The 26249-nt window shown below is 41.5% G+C and overlaps 1 protein-coding gene across 2 annotated transcripts; it reads right to left on the bottom strand.

Annotated features, from left to right (window-relative positions):
• Nucleotides 1-1009: 1009 nt before the first annotated feature.
• On the bottom strand, nucleotides 1010-26167 carry VPS35 (VPS35 retromer complex component). 2 transcript variants are annotated; one of them, XM_027729542.2, is made up of 17 exons: nucleotides 26120-26167; nucleotides 19152-19250; nucleotides 17596-17692; nucleotides 16898-17021; nucleotides 15248-15430; nucleotides 14733-14946; nucleotides 13894-13977; nucleotides 13361-13470; nucleotides 10246-10342; nucleotides 10008-10156; nucleotides 9291-9498; nucleotides 8608-8763; nucleotides 5985-6107; nucleotides 4861-5040; nucleotides 3445-3684; nucleotides 2608-2751; nucleotides 1010-1923 (listed from the first exon to the last, which is right to left on the bottom strand). In XM_027729542.2, the coding sequence occupies exons 1-17, from the start codon at nucleotides 26120-26122 to the stop codon at nucleotides 1744-1746; spliced, it is 2391 nt and encodes a 796-aa protein (XP_027585343.1). In that variant the 5' UTR covers nucleotides 26123-26167; the 3' UTR covers nucleotides 1010-1743. The 2 variants fall into 2 exon arrangements, with proteins under 2 accessions (XP_027585343.1, XP_027585342.1); XM_027729541.2 differs by having other exon boundaries at nucleotides 26114-26134.
• Between the last annotated feature and the right edge of the window lie 82 nt (nucleotides 26168-26249).

Consider the following 26249-nt stretch of genomic DNA (forward strand, 5'->3'; position numbering starts at 1 on the left):
AAGAGTCATGACTTTGTAGCCCTAACAAGTGGGAGATGGGGAGAAAGCACCTGTCTATGACATCTGGGTAACTGCATTTGATACTACAGAACTCATTGCAAAGACAATTCCTAATTTACAGGGACTGACACTGATGATTAAACAAACATGGTTAGCAAGTACTATAAACTAGGATGGCATATCCCTACACTATGAATGTATCTACATGAACACGATCATAATGTCTGCTATGGATGTGCTGAAACAAAATAGCTTAACAGTTCCCTTCAGAGGAACAGCATCAACAGATACAGAGCAACATTAAGATTTTTGAAGTAGCGTTAATTGTACCCCTGGGCAAGTAAAGCCCTTAGATTATCTCCCCATTCCTCTTCCCCTCCAAGCCAGACTTATTCATCAGTATATCAGTTATCCAATTGTTGTGTACTCTGCAATTCTTGTTTCCTAGGATCTTACTTGCCTTTTTCAGAACATAGGTAGCACTAAATTACTGAACAGTCACCCCAAAATCTCGTTTACTATCCAGTCAAGCCAGGACACATTTTTAGTGGTCACTCAAGGAGTAAGGCAATTCAATCAGTTATCTTTAGAACACTGTGTTCAGTAAAGGTAAACCAGACATGTCAAAACTTACAGCAACTGGCATTAACCCACAGACAGACCAGTTTCACAGGAGCTGTCACTGGCACTTGCTCCATGCTTAGTTTCCTACAGCACTGTAGTTTAATTGCCACTTATCTCTCTAGCACAGAATCCAGGAGGATTCTTTATCCCTCAAGGTATGTCATAAAAGCACTCTGAAACACGAGCACACATCAGCACAGCATCACTTGGAAAACTACTGGTCTGAATGATAAACTTCTAATTAGAAGTGCCAGCAGCCTCCCAGCTTGTCCTGGTTAACTTGCCTTCATTCTTCTGTCCCTACAAAGCAGAAGTTCTTTCACTCTTATCAAAAGGTTCAACATTAGCTTTGGGTTCAACAGTGGGCTCCGAAGAGACATGAAACAACAGGTGTTAATAGCAACTTTATTGTTCCACTGGTGCAAAATCATGATACTGAATAAACTTGTGTAATGCATTTTCCCCTAAATTTACAGTAATGAAGGTTATACATATCTATATAGATTGCAATTTCTCTATTTTTTATACTATTTGGAACAAAATTATCTTGATAAATATGCCCTGTGCACAGTACTGGCCCTCGCTGAATGTCACAGAGCCTTAATATGCAAAATATAACTTCTGTTTTTGAACATGGTACTTTAAAACTCTCCAAACATGCATTAATATATTCTAGCTTTTAGGGAAAAATATTACACTTAGTCTTAACTTGCATTAAAAGGAAAGCACAAGCAGAATTTGACATACAATAATCCCAAAAATCTGATGCTCTGTAAGGATCGGACACAGTTTCAGATGACAGTCACTGCCAGTTTAGAGCTCTAGTGCTACAGAAGCAACAGTGAACAGACAGAAGAGAAATCAGAACCAAAGAGCCCTACCATGTCACATGGATTTCAAAGGAAGTTTCAGCCATGCTAACTGATGAAACCTGTAGTTGCTGGTCCAACCTTTCAAATTTGTTAGAGTACTCAACACGAGTGTTTGAAGTGCCAGACTGAACACATGAATGTTAACTTAACTTGACATTTCTGAAAGGCACAACCTAGGAATCTATCTTAAAAAAAACCAAAAAAAACATACAGTATGTAAATGAAAACAGGTACAGTGAGTGTCTACCTAAAGAACAAGACCTTCATAAATTGGCCCCTCAGATTCTGGTGATTCCCTCCTCAGACGCAAGTGCTCCAGTGTGTTGTGAAAGTGTTTGTTAATTTGTTCTGTTTCTTCAGTAGACTCAAGGTTTGGGAGATCTTCTCTGATCTTCTGTATAAGCTGATTCAAAACCTGAATTGTCACCTACAGAACACAGAACAGGAGTCATCAACATCACCTGTGTACAAGTGCATAGACAGTAGTTTTAAGAGACTTGTCTCTGAACTATTTGTATGGGACAGTTCTTCAAAATATTGGTAAGACTGTATGCAGACAAACTCTTGGGGGCTGCCTTCTCTTGCTCCTCACAGAACCCTTCCAATTTCAGTTTTGTGGAAGTTCTCCCATCCAAGCAAATGTAAAGAACTTAAATATTTATCCTGATAGCTTTGTAACTGCTACCACAGCATTTCTTTCCAATGTATTCAATGCAAATTTAGAAAGCTGTAAACAAATGATGCACATAATCAGACTGTCTATGCACTCTTAATTGTTTTTGTACAGTCAATATGGTAATGTCATCTAAGCATCTCATCTAAGTCCCAGCAAGTTTTGATATAATAAACATTTCAGGTATCCAAGTCTCACAATATTTAAGTTCATAACTAAATTCCAAACATTTGGCATTTTCCCCCCATGTAAGAAGAATGAAGTTTAATCCACAGTTTTACTTGCATATCAAGAATTGACTACCCTGTTTTTTAATCACCAGAACTTGTGCCTCTCGTGAGAGATTACAGGGCAAGCTGAAGAGACATAATTTGGGGCAGAAGTGTGAATAAAGAGCTTAAAGAAATGTTGTTTAAAAGAGAACGGATGTCTACTCACCGCCTCATTTTCCTTTTCATAAAAATAGATATATCTATTCAGAATTTCTATGAAGAGCTGGACCTGGAGAGAAGGGTCCATGCACTGATTTGCTATCTTCAGAGCCTTCTTTAGGCATTCCATCACTCTTTTTCCTCCGTGAAGCTAGAAGGAAGAGTCCAAGTTAGGAGAAATAAAAGAACTTTAAGAAGCTCCACTATCTCTTCCCTTGGCAACATATGGCATCTCCTAGGGGTCTGCCACAGAAACACAAAACTACACAAACTGTGCAGAGCAAGCTGTCACTGAAAGCTGTCCTTGCCTGACTGCCACCAGTATTAGACTTTTTTTAAAATCAGACAGTAACATGAACAGTTGTTGAGAGCCTTCAATTATGAGATCAATTAACTCAATTTTGTAACATGTACCATAAGGCATACTTTGAGAAACATGTTTCAAACACTGCTCTTTATAATGACAACAGCTTATGTGACAAGCCCTGAAGAACAACAGCACTTTTTTTTTTACCTTTACCTTCAACAATTTGTATCTTTAATTTGGAAGTTTAGTAGTTCACATGCAAGCACAGCTACTGTAATACACACATGCAAAATGGAGCCTGTCTTAAACCAGCTGACACTCAAAAGCTTGCCTGGTACTTCCACCCTTAAATTAGAATTTTCTCCCTTTTGGTACTTACACAGTTCACACTGCACTGAGATTTAAAAACTTCATATATGAGCATATATTCCAACCAAATCTATATCACTGATATAACTACTTTAGAAGTGTCTTCAGAAGAAAGGCAGAGCAGTTACCGAGGTAGGATGTGCTACACTGTTGTCACTTTGTTCTTACCTCCTCTCCATTCTTGTCAGTATTTCGGCCAGACCAAAACAGATGGGCACAAGTGCTCACAGCCCTGCACTGGTCTGGCTTTTTCAGGAGTTTAGAGGCTGCCAGTGCACACTGAGTCCTCAAAGGCTCGTGGTTCTCCTCACTGAAGCACTTCATCCTCTCAAATGTCCCAATTATCAAGGTGATTGCAGCCAGCTGTGCTTTTGAGTCACTGATTTCATCTTCATAGAGAGAGAAGGCCTAGTCAAGGGAGAAAGTAAGACTCAATCAGAACACATCAGGAAAAAAAATCACACCTGCTAGTGGCACAGCAGGAAACTGTCCAGTTTTACACTTGTTCAAAGCTTCAGGCAGGAAAAAAGATCTTTCATTTAGAATGTTAAAATCAAGTTAAATCCACAGACCAGAAATAAGTCTTGCAAGAAATACTATTCAAGTAGTCACAGGAAAAAAAAATGACATCCCACATATATTCTAAAAATGGGGTTTTCCTCATTTCAAGCACCTGTTCAGACACAGAACTTCAGCAGCAGAAATAATTCTTGAAGAGTATTTGGTTCTTTGAAACACACAAACAGCAGAGCAGAGGTTGAGTGGTAGGTCAGTGATGACAGAGTAGGCAAGAAAAGCACTTGCACTGCTGCCACATGGATGAAGAATCTTTAGAGAACAGACAAGACTAAAACCTTGAACCGTATCTCTAATACAAAGTACACTTTTGTCATGCTGCTCTCATCTTCAGAATGGAGCTACAACGGCAACTGATCCAAGGCTGTGAGCAAAGGCCGAGTTTATCAGCAATTCCATTTAAAAAACATGCATTAGTAGCAGTATTAGAGGAAAGATAAGGACAAAGCTTACAACGTGGATAACATGAAATACATTGGTTCTTTATCTGATGGGGAGGAGGGGAAGGTTTTTGCAACAAGTAAGGCTTAAGACCAAGGAACAAGTTCACATGGATTTTCAGAGTAGTTTATAATAGGTTTCAATACAAGGATTTTAATTAGCAAAGCCCAGCATAGCAGTTGTGAACACTGCAAATTTTAGAGAACTTCCTAAGAGCGTGGTCAGGGCAAAACCAGCTGGATAACAGGAGCTGGGAGGCAGAAGCAGTGAAGGAGCATTTTATGTTGAGAAAGCTACACTCCTCCAGTGAACCAACTACTCGAGTAGGAGGCAGCATTGCAACATACCACATGTTGTCAGACTGAGTACTCAAACCAGTAGCAATGGAGCTTAATCCCACAGCAGCCTGGGAAGCAAGAAGGAAGATGAGGATTTTCTACCCAGTAGCATTAATCTTCCATCATTTCAAGTGTTTTAATCACACTGGATGGTTCAGTGTTCAGGAAACCTATCCCAGTCAAATTAAAAGGTAGTACATGAGACCAACTGCAATAGCTGGACACTCACCTGGGACATGAATTCATAGGCCACAGTTTCGTGATTCTCAAAGCCAATCTCTCCCGCAGCCAGTGCTCCCTGCAGGAAGAGGCGGAGGGGCAGCTCTGCCAGCTCTGCTTTGATCAGAGCACTGATGGTCTGATGAGCAAACGAGAAGATCTTCTGGCACTTCTTTTCCCATTTGTCATCCTACAGCAGAAAAACAAGTAAAAGCTTGAACAAGAGTATTGCTATAGGAAAAGAGAACCTGAATTGTACTAAGATCTGTTAAGTGCTCCAGCCTGCTGCCCTCTGATGCCACTCCAATCACTTATTTACTGAAGCAGTAATGAGTGCCCCAGCAGTACTGTGTTGACCTCAGTGGGTCTTCACAAAGTATTTCTTTAATTCACAAAAATTTCACACCCATTTTTCCTACCAGCTCATAGAAACCTTCTTCAGAAGCCTACACTGAATTGCAGCTACAACAGCTATGCTTAGAACATAATTGAGCAAAAGCCTAATTAGTGAAACAGAAAAATTCTGTTCAGTCTGGAGCAATCAGAAGTGGGAGAGAATATTAAAACCTCATTTTGAAGAGCACTTTAACAAACAGCAATTAAACTTATTTCCCCACAATAAGGGAAATACATATATAAGCTTACTATCTCCATCAGAAAGCATTAAAGGGCCAAATGGATCAGCCATTTAGTGGATCACACATTTAGTGTGCAGTTTTGCAACTACTGTGTAAGTTAACCTATAAAAAAGCACTTGTTTTTAGAAACATTAAAATAGTGTAGCTACAATTTAGAACTTGATGAATTTCAATATCCACATTGAAATCAGTTGTTGCCATCACTTGTCTGGTCTCCAGCAAAAGCACATAATCAGTCACCCTCATGAATAAACGAAACTAGCCCATTTCTGCTTCACCATTTCTCAAGTGCCAAAGTAATTTAATATGACTTGACAAAAATCACTAGATTAGAAAGCATTCAAACCTCAAGCAAAAATCTGCCTTGAGCAAAAAAACCCCAAACAACCAACTAGCATTCTGCATCAAGGGTTAGCATACTGAAGCCAGACAAGATGCACTTTTAACAAAGTCCAGAAAAAGCAAGCATACCAGAGAAGCCAAGAGGTCAACTTACCACTTTGGAGTTCTCTTTGTAGCGAAAAGCAAGCTGGTATGCAGCAAAAACCAAGGGGGGCAGTGTAAAACGAATACGCTGGTTCCCACCTGCACCAAAGTGCTTCCGGGCAGTGTTTAGGATCTAAAGCAGAAGCACTGTAAGCTTAGAGAATTCTTGAGAGAGGTGTGTTATTTGCATCTGTAACTTAATCTCTATGGAAAGACATGGTGTTATCAGCAGATAAATTACAGTATTTTGGGCGGACTTGAATTTAAGTTAAAGTTGCTTTACTGGAATTAAATTTGTGCTGTCTCTGTAGCTTTTTATGTGGTATCAGCCTGAACTTTCCCTAGAGCTGCTCAATAAGTGTTAGGCAACACTTGCTGCACTGTATTAACTGCAGATCTGTTTTGGATTGTGCAGCCAGGTGGAAGTTGCCTGAGCTTGCATTTAATAACAACATCAATAAATTCTGTCCTCAACTCAAAGGAAGCTGCAAAAAGGACCATTCCTTCTTACAGCACCTGTGAGAAAAGTAAAAGAAAGAAAACAAATTTCATTAAACTAAAACTGTAGTGCCACATTCTGGTCGACACACATGCAACTTTTGCCATTTCCCCCCTTGTTTAGTTTTTCATTGTGCTCATTAATGACAGCTCCTTTCACTGCCATTTTTAGTTTTGGGCACAAGCTGCACAGACTTCATAAATGTGATGCTTTTCTGCCTTAGTGCCTGTGTGCCAAGCCTTTGGAGGAGGAAACAGGCGAAGGAACTCTACCTGTTTGTACTGTTAGGTTCTCCCCTTCCCTTTATTTTGAGAATATTTCCATCTATTGATGTAATTAGTCATGTAGTCTCATAACCAGAATTCTCCAGAACAGCAAGAACTCCAAGTATCAGAAATCAATCAATCTGTTCCACACAAGGTAAACATCACAGTAGTAATTTCTAATAACCTGACTGCTTTTCAAAGGGGACAAAATTCAGACATGCTGTATTTTACACTAGAAGTTCTAAAACCAAACTAAAGAAAATTTCTACTGGAGATCAGTTACAGGGCAGGGTTTTTTTTTTGTTGTTGCTTAAGTGTCAGAACAAAGACACTACAGCCAGGTATGACCTTGCTTTCTGGTCACAGCAGTCCCATTACCACCTTGAAACAAGCACTGCAAGTGAAGTTCAGTGTCCAACCCCACATATATTTTTAGACTAGATACAGAATTCATGTAAATAACATGAATAGATAAGAATCTGTAATCACCCATTATACACTGTATTAGCCACTTTGGCTAATACACTTTGACTAAGGTGTTTGAAGTTTCATTTCTTATCTCTTCTATACCAAATGCAGAGTTTAATGTGAGATACTGTGAAAGAGCTGTGAAAAGTCCATAGGCTTGGACATTTTCCTGCTGCTCCAGTACGGTAGAAGAATTTGATACAAGCACCCGTGATGCTCATGAAGGAGCTATTCAGCATTTTTACCACAAAGTGTTAAGTACCTTATAGAATTCTGCCCAAAAGATAATCTGACAAGTCCTCTGATGGCATTTAAAATACATCAACTCCCATAGTGCCACCATTCCTTTGAGGGAAGCTTTGCTCTCTATTAGCAAAAAAAAAAAAACAAAAACAAAAATCCACACAAACCCAACCCAACTCCTCAAAACAAAACAAAACAAAAAAAACACAGAGGTATCCTGGCCCTTCCTACACGAATATGGTATTTGCCAGCTGTAATCAACCCATACAGCTCTTGAAACTAAAGAGGACCTGGTTGACCTTCCTGCCTTACTCCAGCAGTATAGAGAAATAATGCAGCCAATGACCAGCAGGTCCTGAAACAACTGTCTCCAATTCTTATACGTACCTTAAAGCCATGCTTCTCCCTATTACACGAGTTTCAGCAAATCTCAACATTTCAAGCACAAATTTTTTATACCAGATTGTAAAGCCAAGTTAAATGAATGCCAGTAGTGTTATACATAGCTCCTACTTTATTCTGTTTTTCTGTTCTCACTGTTTATACAGTGTGATGTTGCTGCAACTTCAGATGAGAATCAGCCCATTGTATTTCAGGCAAACAAACTGTAACTTCACTGTAGCCCCTACTCAGACCTGACTCAGACTAAGCCAACTAACTGCTGCCATCTGTAGCAGAGTTCAACTTCAGCACACCTGTAACCAAGCAGCAGCACACTACATGCTGTCTGAAGACCATGTACTTACAGAAATTAAAATTCCTGAGGCCAAACATATTAAGGTGTATTTTCTGAGGACTTTTTTGTGTATTTTGATACCAAAAGAATGGAAATGGCACAATACTCCAAATTCCACTTGCTGACTTTCAGATAGATGGTCATCTGGAGTTGTCAGAACATCAAGAGTTCCACAAACTAATAGAGATGGTTGCCCAGTCATGGGATGAAAACTTTAAATCAGCAAATGCTTAAGTCCTCACCTGCTTTCTCCAAATAAACATATCATGCTACCATTGAAGGTGTCACACACAGTTGTTAGTTACTGAGTTTGTAGTGCCAGAGCAGTGATGCCCCAGCTCCCAGCTTCCCCTGAGCCTTGGACAGTCAATGCAAGAAGTGACAGTGAGAGCACAGACACTCAGCACCCCCAATGCCATACCAGGTACTGCTGGTCAGGGTCATCGGAGCGCAGGAGGTGAATAAATCTTCCCACAAGGCTCTGCTCATCAGCAAAGTCCTCAGGGTCAGGATCTTCAGCAGGCTGATCTGGTTGGTCCTGGATCAGTGTGGATACCAAGTTCATGATAGCATCAACCTGTTAAAGGCAAGAGAAGCTCTGTTTAAAGCAGAGTAGTCTACAAGCATAAGTTGACAGCAACTGGGAACATGTTTACAGCCATTCATAGTGCTGATGCTTTAGACATAGGTGCCTTAGTCCCTGAAGAAGGGTCCCTCTTGGCACAAGTGGGATGGGACAGCACAGCAGTGCAGAGGAAATTCAGATTCCAAAAGTACTATCCAACCCTCTTTATGTAGTAGGCCTAGTTTTAAAGGGATTCAGGGTCTCTGTTCAAACCTAATAGCAGTAGTGCCTAGGTTGAGGTTGGGTAAGACCAGAAATAGTCTCTAGGGTGAGGTTAGGTAAGATGTGTAAAGACATTTAAGAACATGAGGAGGAATTATCAAGAGGGATAAAGCCTGTGCCCAGATAGGGAGGTAGGAGCACACAGGCACGAAGTCTGGGAAACAAAGCATGCCCTGCATGAAGTCACTTAGTATGTGTTTTCAGGTGTTCAAATGCTATTTTAAATACCTAGAATTTCAAGTAAACTTATGTCATACCTGTTCTTGGGACACAATTTCTGTGTTATAATCCAATACATTGCTAAGCACGTAACAACTCATGCTCTTCCTGGACTCATAATCAAAGTATTCAAAGAGTGGGTGAAAATGTTTTAGCTTCAGAACTGTCAGGATATTGTTGTAAGTATCAACAGGAATTTTCAAAAGTCTAGTCAGCTCCTTTGAAACAGCACTGCTTGTTGCAATACTAAAAGAAAATATATGCAAAAAAACCAATTAATCCATAGTTCACATATGTAGACAGATTTAAAGCCTGCCTCAGAATACCAATTCTGAGGCATCCCACAACAACTAAGCAACTTGCTGCTAGGGAGAAAGGAAATAAAAGTATCAAAACAAGTCTTATCTTGTTCTTTGGGACATACAGTGGAAAAATACATGTTTTAAGTTGCTGACAGCAGAAGCAGACTGTGGCTGCAAATCTAGCTGTAGACTGCTGTAAGGGATGCCTGGATAATGACTACACACAGCTTAGCATGCACATTGTGTAGCTGTACAGCTGCACAGTGGGATTTATGCACAGGTGAGCAGTTAGTCAGCAGTTTATCATTACTGCTTTTGGGCCAAGCTGTAGACAGTCATCTAACACATCCAAAGCATGTCTCTGCTATCTCACCAAATGTGGTGCAATGCACAAGTCCAGATTTTAGGTTATTAACTGCCATGCCAAAGAGAACTCAAGAGACATTTACTTACTGTTCCAGATTAAGTTTATTGAATATTTCCACAGTTGTCTCCAACACCTTGTCAACATAGTCAACACGGTCTGGGTAGCATTTCATGGCCAAATTAATGAGAGAAACTTGCAAAGACACCACATCCTCTGAGGGCATGTCCTGCCGAGACTGAAATTTAAGACAGCGCTGAGCTGATACAAAAGCATGTAACTTGGCAAAACCCCACCCCAAACTGCATGCAAGAATACCCAGCATACCTGTATAACAGTAGCAACCTGCTGTGAAAAGATGTCAAAGAGTTTGATATCTGCTGGGATACCAGGTCCATCTTCACGATGTGCAAATAAAGCTAACCTGGTGACACAGCAAGGAAAGCAGCTTGGTCAGCACAGTTTTTCCACTCCTCAGACACAGACCAGAAAGAGGTACTGGCAGAAAAAGCAATTCCTTTAGGTATTTTTGGAAGCTCTATTACAAGCAAAAAGGAAATTAATGGAAGTCAGAAGCCTTACGAGCAACTGAGCCTGGTATCTATCAGTCCTGGAAAAGAGTCTGACAGAAAAGGCAAGGTGAAGAAGGAGCAATAAGGACATTTCATAATCGATGTTCTTCAGCTAAAAGCAAATGTTCTGTTCTTTCCAGCAGAGAAAGAGGTATAGAGCAGGTTGATGGAAGAGCAAATATCCTGCACTCATTCAGTGATATTACTGAAATTAGATACCCAATAGCATCCACCACAAAACAGCCTCCAGAGGGAAAAAAAGCCACAGAAGAAATACACTGATTTAACTATGCTTTGTCTCTAAAGACAGACTGACATGTTTGGGACTTCTACTGTTGTCAAAGAACAAAATACAAAGTAAACTTGAAGTGGAGAAGAACACCTTTTTTTGGGGGGTAGAGGAGGGGAAAAAGGCAAGCAATTTCTGTCCAGCAAGCATTCAAGAGATGATGAGAGGTATCTCTATCTGTAAGGGAACAAAGTCATGCCAACCACCACTGCTGCAGAAATGAGATACAAGGTAAGAAGAATCACTACAGGAAGGCTAGCACCTTACCAAAGTTGCTGCTTAAGGAGCTCAATATTCATGTCTTGACTTTCTAATTGTTGAGATTATTCTACTCTGAATTAGAGAAAAAACTATAAAAATATTTAGGAAAAGGCAGCAAATTAAAATTTTTAAGTTATTTCTTACAGCGTTTCTAAACTTTGATTCTGAATGAACTTTGGGTCTGAAACAGAAACAGTAAGAAAAGGTTGAGGTGCCAAAAAACTTCACTGCCAGGAAACACAGACATTGAATTTATCTTATATTTCATAGGGTGGTAAGAAGCAGACTTCCTAACATCAGAAGCAAACACTGCCTTTTCTCAAAGGGACAAGGCAGCTTATCTTGGCAACAGCTCCAAGTGTAAGGCCAGCATGCTACAGAGTAAGAACAAGTTGCAGGCAGATGGCAGCATAATTAAAAGCCATGAATGGTTTAGTAAGGTAAGAAAGATCCCAAAGCAGCAAGACTACTTGCAGAAAGATTCCTTTAGCAGGAAAGCCCCAAAGGAATAAGAACAAAATTGTCACAAGTTTCTTCAGCAGTCAGTGATGCTGAGATTCAATTATCCCACACCAGTTGAAACAAAGATGAGAAATGCCAGCAGGTACTACCTACATGGGGCAGCTTCCCATCTTAACACTGAAACACTGAGCAATTGCTCCTAACAGCTCCAATCCAAACACAAGAGCAACATCCTCCCTACGTGCACGGATTCCAAGGACAGATCCACTCATTTCCTCCAACGCTTGCAGTAACATTACAGTCAAAATCACAAGTTGCCATGCTGCAAAGATAACCATCACACTGTCACCTTTCTGCCCTTGCCCTGTAGCCAAGTGAGGCGGCTCTGGATGCCTTCAGTGGCCCAAGAAACCACAGCAGTGCAAAGTCTGGGAGGACAGCAGGGTCACTGCTAGTCAGTCACTTACTGGTGCTTCTAACAGTAAGAAGAGAAAAACTTTGGCATTACCTCCACAGGAAGTCCTCAGAGCAGACATGACAAAAGAAGCTACACAACAAAATCCTTCTCACAAAAATGACATTGCCACACTGTCCTGTAAGAACCTGGCAGAAGATCCTGTGATCTCTTTGAAAGTAGGCTCAAGATAGACAGTCTCAAAAATCAGGTTGCTACGGGCAATGCTTCTTGGGATCTGGGTTGTTTCGGGTTTGGGGGTTTACTGTTTCCTTTTTTTTTTTTTTTTTAAAGCTGACAAAATTACAAAAATTCTCAGCCATGGCAGCAAAGTGTAGGAAACCAATGAACTCCTGTGAACACCTCTGTGCTGCTTCTCTGGCACAAATACTAAAAGATTTTCCAATAAAACCAAAGTCTTGAACAAATAAATTTGACATAACCAGGAGAAAAACTACAGATCCAGTAAGCAAAATATTCAAGATCTTAAGTTATACCAGTCATGCTCAGTAAAATTACTCCATCTCCAGGCATCAGAGGAGTTAAAGTAACCCTGCCCATTGCTGAAGGCCAGTGGGACCCAAGATCCCCATGGTAACTGAGGTCCATACATTAGTACATGGACCAGATATACAAAGGCACATATGTTTGTGTGCAAATGCAAAAAAAAACCAAAAAAAGGCTTTTTTGAGGCTTCAACAAGCCATGCAAGTGCACTTCCTGTCTGCAGTAAGAAAGTGCAGGTAGTCACTGATAGTCTGTGTTGCTTCCTTTCAAGATATAAATCAAAACTTCAGTTTGATCTTAAAGGTCTTTTCAAACCCCAATGATTCTAGGATTTCTCCCCTATATTTGAATTCACTGCAAGCAGTAGCAGTACCTCCACAGGAAGAAACACATTTCTGGGAGAACAGGCAGGATGCTAGTTGCAAGAATTAAGAAGGTAGTTCCATTTCTTACTAGCTCCTTTCTGAAGAGGCATTATGTTCTCTAATCAAAACTGCAAGGTAAAGTATCCTTGATACACAACTTAGCCATTGGGATCTTCGCGTTTTCAAGAGGTACCTCTGACCAATAGAGCTGTCAAAGCAGAACACTGCTGACACTTCAGAAACAAAACTGGTCAATAATAAATGGGCTATTTCCTGGCTAAATCTGTTTACAAGTTTTAATCAGTCCATAAAGCCGGTTTCATTGGAAGCTGTAAAAACAGAGTCCAGAAAGCAGAAGCTAGAGTAGTAATATTCTTCGCAGCTTGAATTACAGCTGATAGAAAGATGTGGAAACAGTGGAGTTAAGTGATATCACAAGTTAAAACACATTCAAATAATAAAAGAATTATCATCTCCTTGTGCACAACACAAACTTAATTTTGAGCCAACTTCCACCCCCTCGGTCACTCACCTGTCAATTAAAGCAATAATTATATTTTTCACATTCACATTTTGGTGCAGCTCAGCACAGGCTCTGAGAAATGGGTTCAGGGTTTGGAGGTGAAATTCATCTGGGAAAACCTGAAGTTTTAGATCAATAGTCATCAAGTTATAAACTGAATTTGCCCATTGTCACACAGCAGTAAAATGCAACAGAATAACTGTAAAGTAGATAGCCACACAGTAAATACAGTCTGGCCTATGAAGCTGACCTTGACTGGGTAAATGCATGAAGCAAGAGATGTAAGACAAGTGGGTAACTTGAGGGCTCAGCTATCTATTACAACTCAGGCACTGCTACTCAGATGCTTACAAGCTTCTGCAACAGAAGGAGCACAAAATGGATTCATGTCCACTCTGCCCATCTGGTAAAAAAATACAGGACAAGCCTGTGTAAAAGTCCCAGCGATGAAGTTTTCCAGTGCATGAGGAAGCTGCCTGAATCTGACTAAGTATAGAGGTGTCCCTGTATCCCATCACTGCAACTGAATTTAAGCAGCTCACCTGTATGATGCACTCCATGAGGTACTCCTGAGCTAAAGCATCTCTACAGTTCACAACCTGCTCCAGTATTCCTGGCAGAACAATCTGGAATAGGGAAAAAAAGTGTTGCAGTGATTTTACAATTACTTTCCAAGTTTATATTTACATATGCATTTAATCCAAGCAAAGTAGCATTTCTAACAGTTCTCAGCTTATTCTGTACATAAAGGCTTTCTGACAAAAAGTCTTACTTTTCTGAAGTTCCATCCTTCATATAAAAAAAATCTACTGGTCTCAGACATCTGTCCCTTTCATACACTATGCAAGCTTTGATTTAGTAAGTCAGTGTTACTAACTTTGCTGGCACCTACCACTGCTCAGGGTCTCAGCAGCACCACTCAAAGTCCTTTTCAACAGCTATATGGTAGAACTTACATGGGACAGACTTTTAAATATATTTGCTTCACTGTCATTTGCTGCAATAACAGTTCTCTTTAATGCTTTGGGAAGCATAGCCTCATAACTTGTAAAGTTTACCACAGAATGCTGTATATGTACACTACCCTTAAACCGACTCCCTACTCTTCAAATAAAGTGGGAGTCAAGAAGGAAAGTTTTAAAAACTAATTGTCAATGTTACACACAATCTTATAGGAAAAATGCATGAATCATGTCCTTAGCCTCACAACACACTGTATACCTTCATTAGTACTCAGAACTTGGCCTCAGGTGAAGAGTTTGAGAAGTACCAGGATTACTGAACTTTTAGCATAGTTATAACACTTCCAGCTGCTCATCTGAGAGTACAAACTAGTTTCATTTGGAAAAAGTTAGTCAGAAAGGATGGACAGACATCCCACCTGCTTATATCGCTCCACGTTGACACCTTCCAGCTGGCTGAGGCGAACCAGGTTTGTTCCCACCAGGATTCTCAGTTCCTGCCTTTCACGCTCCCTCTTCTCCCTGTCCCGACTGTGGCCCTGGTGCTGCATCCGCACCCAAAGTTTGTTCATCTCTGCAAAGTTCAGCAGCACAAAATCCATCGAATCACTGATGTCTCCAGTGGTTTCTTCACTGCAATTGATAGCAGGTTAAGAACAGGAAAAGTTGGTCAGAGGTATTCATCCTTCCACCCACTGGTGAACAGAGCTTTTAAGGCTGGAGGGTGAGGAAGTGTGTGGTGGGATATCTGGGTTCATAAGAAAGGTTCATACCCTCACTTGTATGAAACCTTTAGTTCTGCTAGGGAATTCTTAATGGACAAAACACCTGTCAAGTTTCTACTTCTCTCAAATCTGAAGAAAGTCATACAGAAAATTTAAATATTCTCTGTTAACAACAATAATTCTACCAAGTTATAGCTCATCCTTCTTACTCTGCTTGCTCGCCTTCATCTGGTAAGATATTCCTGGTACACTGCAGGAGATAGTTCCTAAGGAAGAGGCCTCTAAGAGGATGCTGTACTCCACGGCACATCTCCACCAGGTCTTTCAAAATATCTTTCCTGGACTGTGGAAATGACTTGACATAGACAACACCTACTGTTATCAGGAGATACCTGCAAAAAGCACAGAGTCAAACAATAAATCATAAAGTAACAACATCACACTTAAAGGCGACAGTTCCTTTCTTCCATCCTGGCAGGATTACCAAACCACAGAAAAAGCAATAAAATATCATCTAGGTCCCAAGGTTTTGGATCTTCAGTCAGCTTTCAACTCTGTTCTCTTTTGCTACAGAGCACAGCAAGTCAGAACAGCCACTTGACCTCATTACAGTGCTTGATACCTTGAATGTGTAAATGCTCAGCATGCACAAAGTTCTGAACACTCCCAGACCAGCTTGTCTATACTTCCAGCATCCCACCAAGCTGGAAAACAGCTCTGGCACATACAGGTAAGTAATCTATGATGGGGAAGCAGCTAAGCCTCTTTCATGCTGTAGTCCAACAGGATAGGAATTAAGCCCTTCAGAACCCCCCAGGCCTGCATTCATTCCTTCAGCACCTCTGTTTTAGGCAAGAAGCAGAAGGAATATGGGAGAAACAAAGAACTGGTGCTCCAGTATATTTGGACATCCCTTCAGTGCAAAAGCATACAGTGCTCAGAACCTTCACGTATTTGGTTTAGAGCCCTCAGCTCTCCCTGCATGCTCCTCTGCCTCACCATGGATGTGCAGAGAACCTCCAGGAAAGTACCAGAAGTGTTCTCCAGGGAGAACTAGAGCCTGCATCAAGCAGGCAGGAAGACAACTCTAATCATGACACACAGGGGTAAAGACATTGTGGGAGGCATTAGCCAAGCTCCAGAAACTGCGTGAAGATGCAGCCTGGTGTGTCTTAAGCTTCTTCCTGGCATGAACATAAGGTCAGGAATGAAAAACTTCAGTACCAATCAAAATCCAAGTCCCAAGACAGACTGTCTTGAACATGTTCTGCAGCCCAATGGTCACATATTTAAAGATAAGCCTTCCAGGCACTTCCAGTATAATTTCTGGCATTAAACAAAATATATTCAGAAACACAGATTCGGGTAAAGTTACAGAAATCTTCAGCTTCCTTCTCACACTTATTCCTGTAAGAGGCAGATGGCTGTGAGGCATCTACTGTGTCTAAGAATCTAAGATCCAGATCCCCAGGTACAAGTCCATTAACAGGTAATAGAAGTAGTTAATAAATACATAGTCAATCTCACTGATCAGAGTGTGGTACTTGGTTAACCTTCACTGACCAGCTCTTTACCCAAAAGCCAACTTTATTCCGAGATTAAAGTGCTTCCATCTTGGTCATGTGCAAAATTAACACACTGGCAGGAAGAACTGACCTTCTGCAGCTGCATTCTCAGCCTAATCTCAGAAGTCCCACAGTAATCCACTCAAGATAGCAGAAATATTATTCGCCATTGCAAACTGAATTCCTGCTGTCAAGCAAGGCAGAGTCAGTCACTGAACCCAGAGCCTGACCACTATCCAACAGTTTAAAAGAGAAAAAGCAAACAAAACCAGACAGTAACATACACACACTTACAGTCTTGGAATGATATTTCCTGCATACTGTACTAGCTCATAAAGGTCTGCCACCTTCCTTCCTTTGGCAAATTCATCTGTCAGGTAGACTTCCAAGTAGTGGAGCTCATCAGAAATTGCCATGTCTTTTTCTCATAGTTAAGGATTTTAAGTTAGGATGTCTTGAACAGATTTTCATACTAATTTGCTCATTCACACCATGGAAGAAAGATGTTGTACCAAATACAACCATGCCCAAGCAGGCAGTACTTCTGAACTAGTAATTGCTACTGGGATAATTGTGCAAAATTAACCCCAAACCTTCAATCATAATTTCTATCATATTAGAAAAGGGAATAAAACCCTAAGCTACTAAATCAAAACTGAGCAAATGAATGTGATTAAACAAAGTATTAAAGTGATGGCATACTATGCATTACAAAAGACTGTCATCCCCACATGGAGAAAGTAGTATTTGAATACATTCACATTCTATTCCCAAGTCTCCTTAAAAGGCTCCCCTTTTTCAGAGACCACAGTATGCATAGTAAATACATCGAGGCACTGACTCCGTTAGAAGCTAAGATAATGATGAAGGGCAAAAAGAAAAGTGCTAGTAAATACCTGAGACTGACAAGATACCATTGTGTCAACAAAAGCAGATGAACATTTCATTCCCCATTCAACATTTCAACTATTAGTTTCCTCTTCAAAGGATACAGAGCTCATAATAGCTCTTTGGAGATAACATGGAAGTCCGCAGCTCCCCAAGCATGTTGGAAGCATGTTTCAGAGCATCCATGAGCTTGTTTTTGTCCTTTGGAGGAAGAAAGAGAGAACAGTCTGTTAGAAATAACACTAGGCAACTGCAGGATTTTATAAATCTACACTTTTATCTTTTTTTAAAAGCAAGCAAAGATTAGGTGAACATCAGGAAAGCACCAATTCTAATTAAGTCAATCAGTATCTAGCTTGTATTATACTGCCCATGCTAGTTAAGTGGAACATTACATCTGGAAGTGATAAGACATATGGTAAGACAGAGCTACAGTAATACATAATACTCATGGTACAAAAATCTAAAATCATTTTGCTTATGCAGCAATCCCCACCCACCTCTCAGGTTCTCTCCAGCAAGCAAAACAGAATGGGTTCCTCTCCTCCAAATCTGTTCTGCTGCTTTGCTCAGATCTCAGTAAGAAACCTCTAGCAGACAGGCAATGCACACTGCCATCATCTTCTTCCCCTACTTCTCAGCCATGAAAAACACCCTACTGAAAGCCACTGTTTTTCATGGCTGCATCCAACTTACACTTCTGATGCATATAGATCACCTGGCATTACACACACAAACACAAACCTCTAATCTCCCTCTAACCTCTAATCTAATACTTGTTCAACCCATCATAAGCAGCAGCAATAGGTTTTGAGGGAGAACAAAATGAATTGCTAGTGTGATCCACTTAGTATATTTATATTGTCACTCAATCACTGATAGCAGTGAAAAGCTCAGCTGCAGCTATTTCAAAGATTTCAAAAGCATTCCACAGAGCACAAAACTGGAAGAGGTGTTACTTCCCTTGCTACTGTCATTTGGCTGCAAACAAAGCTAGCTTGGTTAACCACATGAAAATATATGGGAATAGTTAAGTTTTCATTGCAACTTTCAGCAGTTTCCCCAAATATAAATAGGCTTCTCAAACCCAAGAAAGCTATGTGTGATGACATTATCTGCCTGCATTGGCTACAGTTTCAAGATAAAATCTCAGCATAACACCAGTCAATGGTGTTTTCCAGTCACAGAAGAATTCACACATCAGTCTACAGTTAATGACTGCAAAATTTATCCTATGCAGCAGGCAATTTATTAGCAGCCTCACAGTCTGGAACTGACACCAAGAAAAGACTACGTGGAAAAAAAACAACAGTATGGTGCACAATAGTCTCATAATACAGTTCCATATAAAACGAATTTGAACAATAACCTTCTGGTTATTGCTTATTCTCAGCTTAGGCTGACTTAAATACAAGTACAAATGATAAAGCTCCATCCTTTAATTTATCTTGTCAAATACTGGAGCAAAATCAGGAAGACACATTCAAAGAATATTCAAGGCTCACTCTCAATGAGCAGCTGCCTCATTTATTTGCAAAGCCTCTGCCACAAAGGTGCACAAAGGGTTAATTTTCCTCACAGCACTAGAGATTGGTATTGATTTACTGTTTTATTACTAGCAGACAAGAAGCTTCATTGCATTTTAAAGTCCCATTCTTACCAAGCATCTCTTCATCTGGAAAGACTGCACCTTCACAGCCTGAATGGCTTCATCCAGGAGTTTTTCCTGTTCATCCTGAGGAGATTGCTGTGTTGTTGGCTGGAAAAAAAAACAAACACACCAACAAAACAAACCAGAACTCAATTATTTTTATCAAGCTGTTTACGACTTGATGAAAACGAGGTTCCTTCAGTTTAGAAGGCAGTGCAAGTGACAGTGCAGTGTGACCACTGAGAGCTGTCAGAAATAGCTCTGAGGGAGAAAGGGAGAAAGTTTCAGTACTCTGCAAAAACCCGAGGGCAGGTTACAGGTAGCCTGTGAGCACACTGCTCCTTGGAGTACAAAGCCATGGAGGCAGAGCAGGGTCAACTTGTCCCTTCTCATTTAGAGGTCAAGAACCCAGCGCAAGTATCTGGCAAGGAAAAGCTCCAGGAGAACCCAAAGATGACTATGCCAAGAGGAAGCACTGCTGTAACTTCTTCCCACACAGCTTCAAAGCAATGCCCAGACCACATACACTGCCACTGGACAGATGCTCTCCTGTGCTCACAAGTCACAAGTTCTCCATTAACTGCTGTCTGAGCCACACAATTCTATTCAGGATGAGATTCAGATAAGCAAAGGATAAAGTACACTCAATGCTTTCCGGAAGGGAGAAGTTACTTGCAGAAGGCAAGAGAACACTGAAGAGAAGCAACAACTCTTCATGTCTCCTACCTGTCCCAGTGACTCTCTTGCCCCTCCTCAGAACCCCATTCTACACCTTCAACTGAAACTTCCAATATCTTTCGACTTTCCAAGGATCATACTGCATTTTCTTATAGTATTAAATAAATCCATTGCTTACAGCCATAGATTTCCCCTCAATCCTTCAGACCTTCTTCTGCAGTTGTTCCCTTCCTTCTACCAGATTAATGAGATTAATTTCTAAAAGCATCTTGAAGTTATCCACTAAGATGTCCAAACTTACTTAGATCGCAGCCCCTAACGCTCTCCCCACCCGCTCTCAGCCTTCCTCCTTACAAGGAAAAACCACCATCCACCTCTGGTTCAGGCTCACAACACCTCATTAAAGCATCTCCACCTCTCCCAGTCTTGCAGTTTGTTTTCAGATGGTCTCTCTGAAATACTGTCAGAGATAAAAACACTGATGTTGTGTCTCAACTACATCTTCTCTAGTCTTGACAAATACCAAGTACACAGTGACTTGCACAGCAGGTTCTCTGAGCCTTCAGCTTCAGTAAATTCTCAGCTATTTATACTTTTTTCCTCCATCCACTGTGTTCAGAAGGCTCCTGGTCCTCTCTTTTTAACTGCATTTCAGAAACAAGCTAGCAGGCCATGAATTACATCGCCCTAATGTTTTTAAAAACTCTGTCTTCAGTACCAACTCCCACACGCCCCACGCTTGGAGTCCCCATAAAGTATCTTTTGAGGACTGAGATGAAAATTGAGGTCATCTTTAAAATAGACGAGTTTTAGTTTAACACCGGTTTAATGGTTATAGAGCATTGCACACCCCTGTTATTCCCCATATTTAATTGGGTTCTTGTTCTGCAATTGGAACCTCCCCAATAAGAGTCACAGACAGTATCTCCCCACTATCCTCTTCCACACAGAGTGCCCTGCAATGCTGTTCTTGCCTTCATCACTCCCTAACAGGCAGTGAAACTCCACTCTTAAAATTTCTCAATCACCCAGCTGGACAAAACCAAGGCTGATCTGATCCAACACTGGCGACATACCTGCTTGAAGAAGGTCATACAAGATAAAGATTCCTTCCAACCAACACTTCTGACTCAATGTGCCTCAGTAATATTCAAACTATGCACAGTAACTGATTAAGAAGTCCATTTAGTCAACAGAAAAAGCCAGGTCTGCTAATTAGAGTGGTTGCACCTCTTAAAGCTCTTTCTATATATAATTAATCACACAAAGTGCAGGTCTTCCAAAAATGATCTAAGCATAAGGCAAAAGCAGCAGCCATGGCTACATGACCCTATTTCCCAGGCAATTCAACAGCTACAAACCCTTAGAAAAACTCAAACTGTGAAACAAGTATGTTCTGCCAGCAGAAGTTTGCTGTAATTGCTAAGCTTTAATTATTCCATGGCAGATCAGACTTTCAAGGAACAGCAAATGACAGTGCTGGGACTTGTGTGCAACAATCAATATTGAAACATCACGTAACAGACTTGCTGAATTATGTCTGTGCCAGAACATTGGTCACAGTCTGCAGTCCCCTGAACCCACAGCAGTGCTTTGGAGAAGATAAATCACTCCTGAGGTGATGCCATACACTCTGACTGCTGCACATCTCTATTAAAGCACAGCTAGAAACAATTCAGCAATGCCAACAGTAACCACAGCTTCCAAAGCCCCCTTCCCCTAATGGGCACTAAGCTTACAGAGCTACCAGCCCTGCTCTTCCAGCCCCAGTTGTTCGTGGGACATGTTCATAGTGCTGGGAGAGCAGTTTAGACTGTAAAACATCAAATAAGCTGGAAAACCAGCCCAGCTGATGGATGGTTTATCATTCACCTATTACTTCACTCCCCAGCAACATACAACACTACAAATGGGGCCATGAAGAGAAGGCTTTTTAACAGCAACACCAAGTTAAAGCATTTACTGAAATGCACAGTATCTGCTGTGTTGGCTGATTCCATGTGCATTGCTTTCCTTACTTTTGATGTGAAAAACATGCTGGTTACAGCATAATGCTACTACAACTTTGAGACTATGCTTTAGATGATACCAACAATGATCTCAGCAGATGTATCTATTTTCTTATAAAACTTTAACTATTGTCTTTTAGCAGCAGGTGGGGAAAAACTGGAATTTCAGAGCCTTCCCATTTATAATGAACCAGAGTCAGCTTTACATCAGATTCTGTCTGCGTTAACAGAAGACACTGGCAGTACTTCCCTTTCTGCTCTCAATTTGAGCAGCCAGGTCCCACACCCTATTCAGCACTGGGACCATAGTCAGTGCTTGACTGAATTCATCAACAGGAGCATTTTCGTGTTACCAGAAGAAGTTAACTTTTTTCTTCTGTATCTCTTGAAGATACAGAGAACTAAGAAAGAGGACAAAAATTAAATTTGTATTTGTTCTGATTTGAAGACTGAGAAGGTGATTGGTCTAAACAAAGATGTCTTTACCACAAGGGTACTGCACTTCATGTCTAAAGAAAAGGCAACTGGAGCATTTTACAGCAGCACAGACAGTGAGATAATCTACTACTACTGTCATAAGCGTGTAACAGAAGCAGTAGTGTTGCTTGAGGTGTTGTTTATAGCAGCTTTACTTCTGCAGGAATAGAAGACATTTTAACAGCAGCACCACTTAAGTTCTAACTTTCTTACCTTTCAAAGTCTGAATATTTATCAGCTTACCCTTTTCTTTTGACTTCAGAAAGCAAGCTACTTTCAGCTTTAGAACTGTAGATATTTTGAAACTGAACCTGGTTATTATCAAGTGATACACAAGATCACAGTAAGACACACATATCCTGATACACATGCTTGAAGTTTGAGGATCTCTTGGCAAAAGGCAAGTGAAGTGAAAAGAACATGGCAAAAGCCCTCCAGTGACATCCAGCAGGGCACACACTGAATTAGCACACAGTTCTTCTGTCAGATTCAATGCTGAATAAAGTTGTTTATGCTCTGTATCTTCCACTTAAATTAGTAACCTAGTAACACAAGATGGTATTTTCAAATGTTATTTTATCAAAAAAGCAACTGTGGAGTTCCGTGCCCATTTACGAGCAACAACCTTGAACAGAGGCCTTTGAAGTGGAAGATACTTTGACACTGGACAAAAGCAGCAGTACTCCATAATCAAGGCACAGAATATCCTGCCTTGTACATGAACAATAAGGTATAATCTCCTTCATGAACACAAGACAAGCAATTTATAGCAATTATGCAGCCATTTAGACTTTAGAAATGCCTGAGCCTTACCCACACCAGATACACTACAAATGCTGAAGAAAAAAGGAGAGTTGATGTAAAGGGTTTTCTGCTTTACTCGTTCCCTAACCTTTTCTCTTCTGAAGCAACAAGGAAGCAAGTGGAGAAGGGACAAAGGGACCTCCCACAGCTGCACCATCAGTTTCTGTACAAGAGACGACAGCCTTTTTCTAGCTTTGAAGATAGCACTATCTTAAGTTACCACAGTTGTGGAAGTCACAACACACAGCAGATGACTTTGGAGAGGGAGTGAGGAAAGCTTGCTTTTGGTGAGGGATTTTGGTCTGCTTTTTTTTGTTGTTGTTTCTTTCAGGTTTTGTTTCTTTGGGGGTTTTTTAATCAAGGCCAGTGAACCTTAAGCTGTTTTGGAAAACAATTTATTTTTTTTTTTAAACCCAAACAGCTTGAAACCATCTGATCTGAGTGGGTAATACAAGTCAACCTGCAGATAACAATTGCTGAAGTGTATTACAGCAGCAGCAAACTTTATTCTGGCCTGTGCCTTTCCTCATGATAGCAACTACTCTTGAAACATGCACAGCAAATATTACACCTATTGTGTACAACTTTCTGATTTTCTAATGCTCAGTTCCATGAGAAGACTTCATAAGAGTCATATTTAGTTCCATATTTGACACTGAGCTACACTCTAGAGCTGGTTATTATTTTGGGACCATGTGCTGACTTATTCCACTCAAAAATCTGGTACCTTGCAGTACTGACATTGAGCAGAGTTGGAGGGAGCTTGTCAAGCTACCAAACAGCTCATACTCTGACAGCAGGTATCTTAAGCAGATGTAGAGTATAAACACAGAGTAGAAGGTTTTGCTTCCATTCTAATGTGCATTTTTGTCTAATCTCCAGAAGTCCTTTTCTTTAGTAACTGATGTGCTTACACAGCCTATTCCACACATGACACCTCAGTTTGCTCACATGCTTGTGTTTGATACCACAACATGTGAGACTTACCCAAGGAGGTTTTCCTGCCTCCTCCTCCCAGCTGGATGTTATTAGGACTATCTATGAATAAATCACTGTTGAGCCACTTAAAATTAATGCTGCCCAAGAGAGAAGATGGGTTAGCCATGGAAGTGGATCGGGACAAGTGCCAGCCTGCAGATGAAGCCTGGGTGCACACAATGCACTGCTGTGGGAGGCACTGAGAGAATTATCACACAAAAAGAAGCATAAGTGTTTGATACCATCACTCTGCAACACCAAAGGCTCCAAACCCTCTATTATATCTCACAGTACAGGAGCTCAAAGACAAACCAGAGAGATGAAAACATTTTTCACATGTTGAAACTGCTACTTACTGCCACAGGAAGCCACAAGACATTAATAAGATGGACTTTTTATTCAGGGGATGATCAAAACCAGCCAGAGCCCTCTTAAAATGAGTCTTGTTAAAGGAACTTAAGCATTCAGATTCAAGGTTTAAACCAAGCTTAGCCATACGAAATCGCAGTGGAGCCTAATTTGATAGAGGGGATTATCCCAAATTTAATACCTGTGATTATCCCAAGTTTAACACCTGTAAGTTTATTTTTTTCTGAACCACCTCATATCAGCTATTCTTAGAAAGAGGCCATGAGACCAGACAAGTCTCAGGCCAATTCTCACAGAAATGATAGGCAGAGAAAACTTGTGTCATTCCTCAGTCAATGACTACCACAAAATATTCATGTGGGGGACAGAGACTGCTGTTTACATAGATTTAGCATTTCTCATCACCCAATTCAGTATTTACCACTCCACTTTCAAGTAGCATTACAGGGTTTGCCCACACCACCACCCCCAGGATACAGGATTCAACTGATACCAACATCCATAACACTTTTAAAACAAAGCCTGTTCCAAAAGCCTAAGAACTGCACAATCTCTTCTTTATAAATTATTCAGTTATTTTTTGCCTATGTCTATACTGCTAGTACTGTTTACACTCCACACTTAGATTAATTAACACTCATGATGGTTACAGCAAGTGCTGCTTAAAATTTTATTGCATATTAAATAACACTGAAGACACACTAAAGACTTGAGTTTTACAAAGAAACTTGATCATTCCCTTATTCTCATTGAAGACTGAAAAGCATTTATCAGCAAACGTTATTTCCATGTGGAAATTTCAGGTCTCACAGAATCAACTGGGTTGGAAAAGACTTCGAGATCATCGAGTCCAACCTGTAACCAATAACCACCTGGTCAACCAGACCAATGGCAGCAAGTGCCACGTCCAGTCCTTCCTTAAACACCTACAGGGACGGCGACTCCACCAGCTCCCTGGGCAGCCCCTTTCAATGTTTAATCATCCTTTCTGTGAAGAAATTCCTCCCAACGTCCAACCTAAACCTCCTTGGGACATCTTAAGGCTGTGTCCTCTCGTCCTGTCACTGGTTGCCTGGCAGAAGAGCCCGACCCCCACCTGGCTACACCCTCCCTACCTCCCTAATAAATAAACACCAACATTTGCGCCAAACAGCACTAATGAGCTGGGCCCACCAATGCAAAACCACACTTCCTGCTGGAAAAGAAAAGAAGTTCACTGGGGGAGCCTACGACAGCAGTTTTGAAAGGTATGGGGGGCCAGGAGAGCGGGCTAGAGGGCGGACAGCCCGGGCACACGTGCCCAGCACCGGCAGACAACGCCGGGTGCATCGCAGGGACAGCACGACAAAACAGCCCAAAACTCTGCCCGCCGGTGTAGCAATAAAAACACCCCGATGAAAACACCCACTTCCCCTGCGCCCCCACGAGCCGAACGCGGCGGGGCGAGCCCCGGCCCCAGGCCCAGTGCCCAGCCCGCCCCTCCGCCCCGCCCGGGCCGGACCGTGCGGCCTCCGCAGCCCCGCACCCGCCGGGCCTGCCCCGCCGCCGGCTCAGCAGGGAGGCTCACGGCGCTGCGCGGGGCCCAGGCGGTGCCCCAGGCTGGCCGTGCCCCGGGCCGACCCCGCGGGCCGCTCCCCGCACACGGTGCCCCCTCACCCTCACCATGGTCGCGCCGCCGCCGCCCCCGCCAGCGACGCCCGGTCATGTGACTGCGCCGCGCGCCGCCCCGCCCCCGTCGTCGCGCCGCGCCCTTCCCATTGGCCCGCCGTCCGCGAGCGCCGCGCCGCGCTCC

Source organism: Pipra filicauda, unplaced genomic scaffold (assembly GCF_003945595.2).
Source record: "Pipra filicauda isolate LSUMZ 115617 unplaced genomic scaffold, ASM394559v2 scaffold189_size1545977_pilon, whole genome shotgun sequence".
Classification (NCBI taxonomy): Eukaryota; Metazoa; Chordata; class Aves; order Passeriformes; family Pipridae; genus Pipra; species Pipra filicauda.

Coding starts and splice junctions, on each gene's coding strand:
- VPS35 (XM_027729541.2), bottom strand. Junction 17,022..17,595: donor AAAGAGCTATTATGAGCTCT/GTATCCTTTGAA, acceptor TATGAGAAAAAG/ACATGGCAATTTCTGATGAG. Junction 5,041..5,984: donor ACAAAGAGAACTCCAAAGTG/GTAAGTTGACCT, acceptor TTTCTGCTGTAG/GATGACAAATGGGAAAAGAA.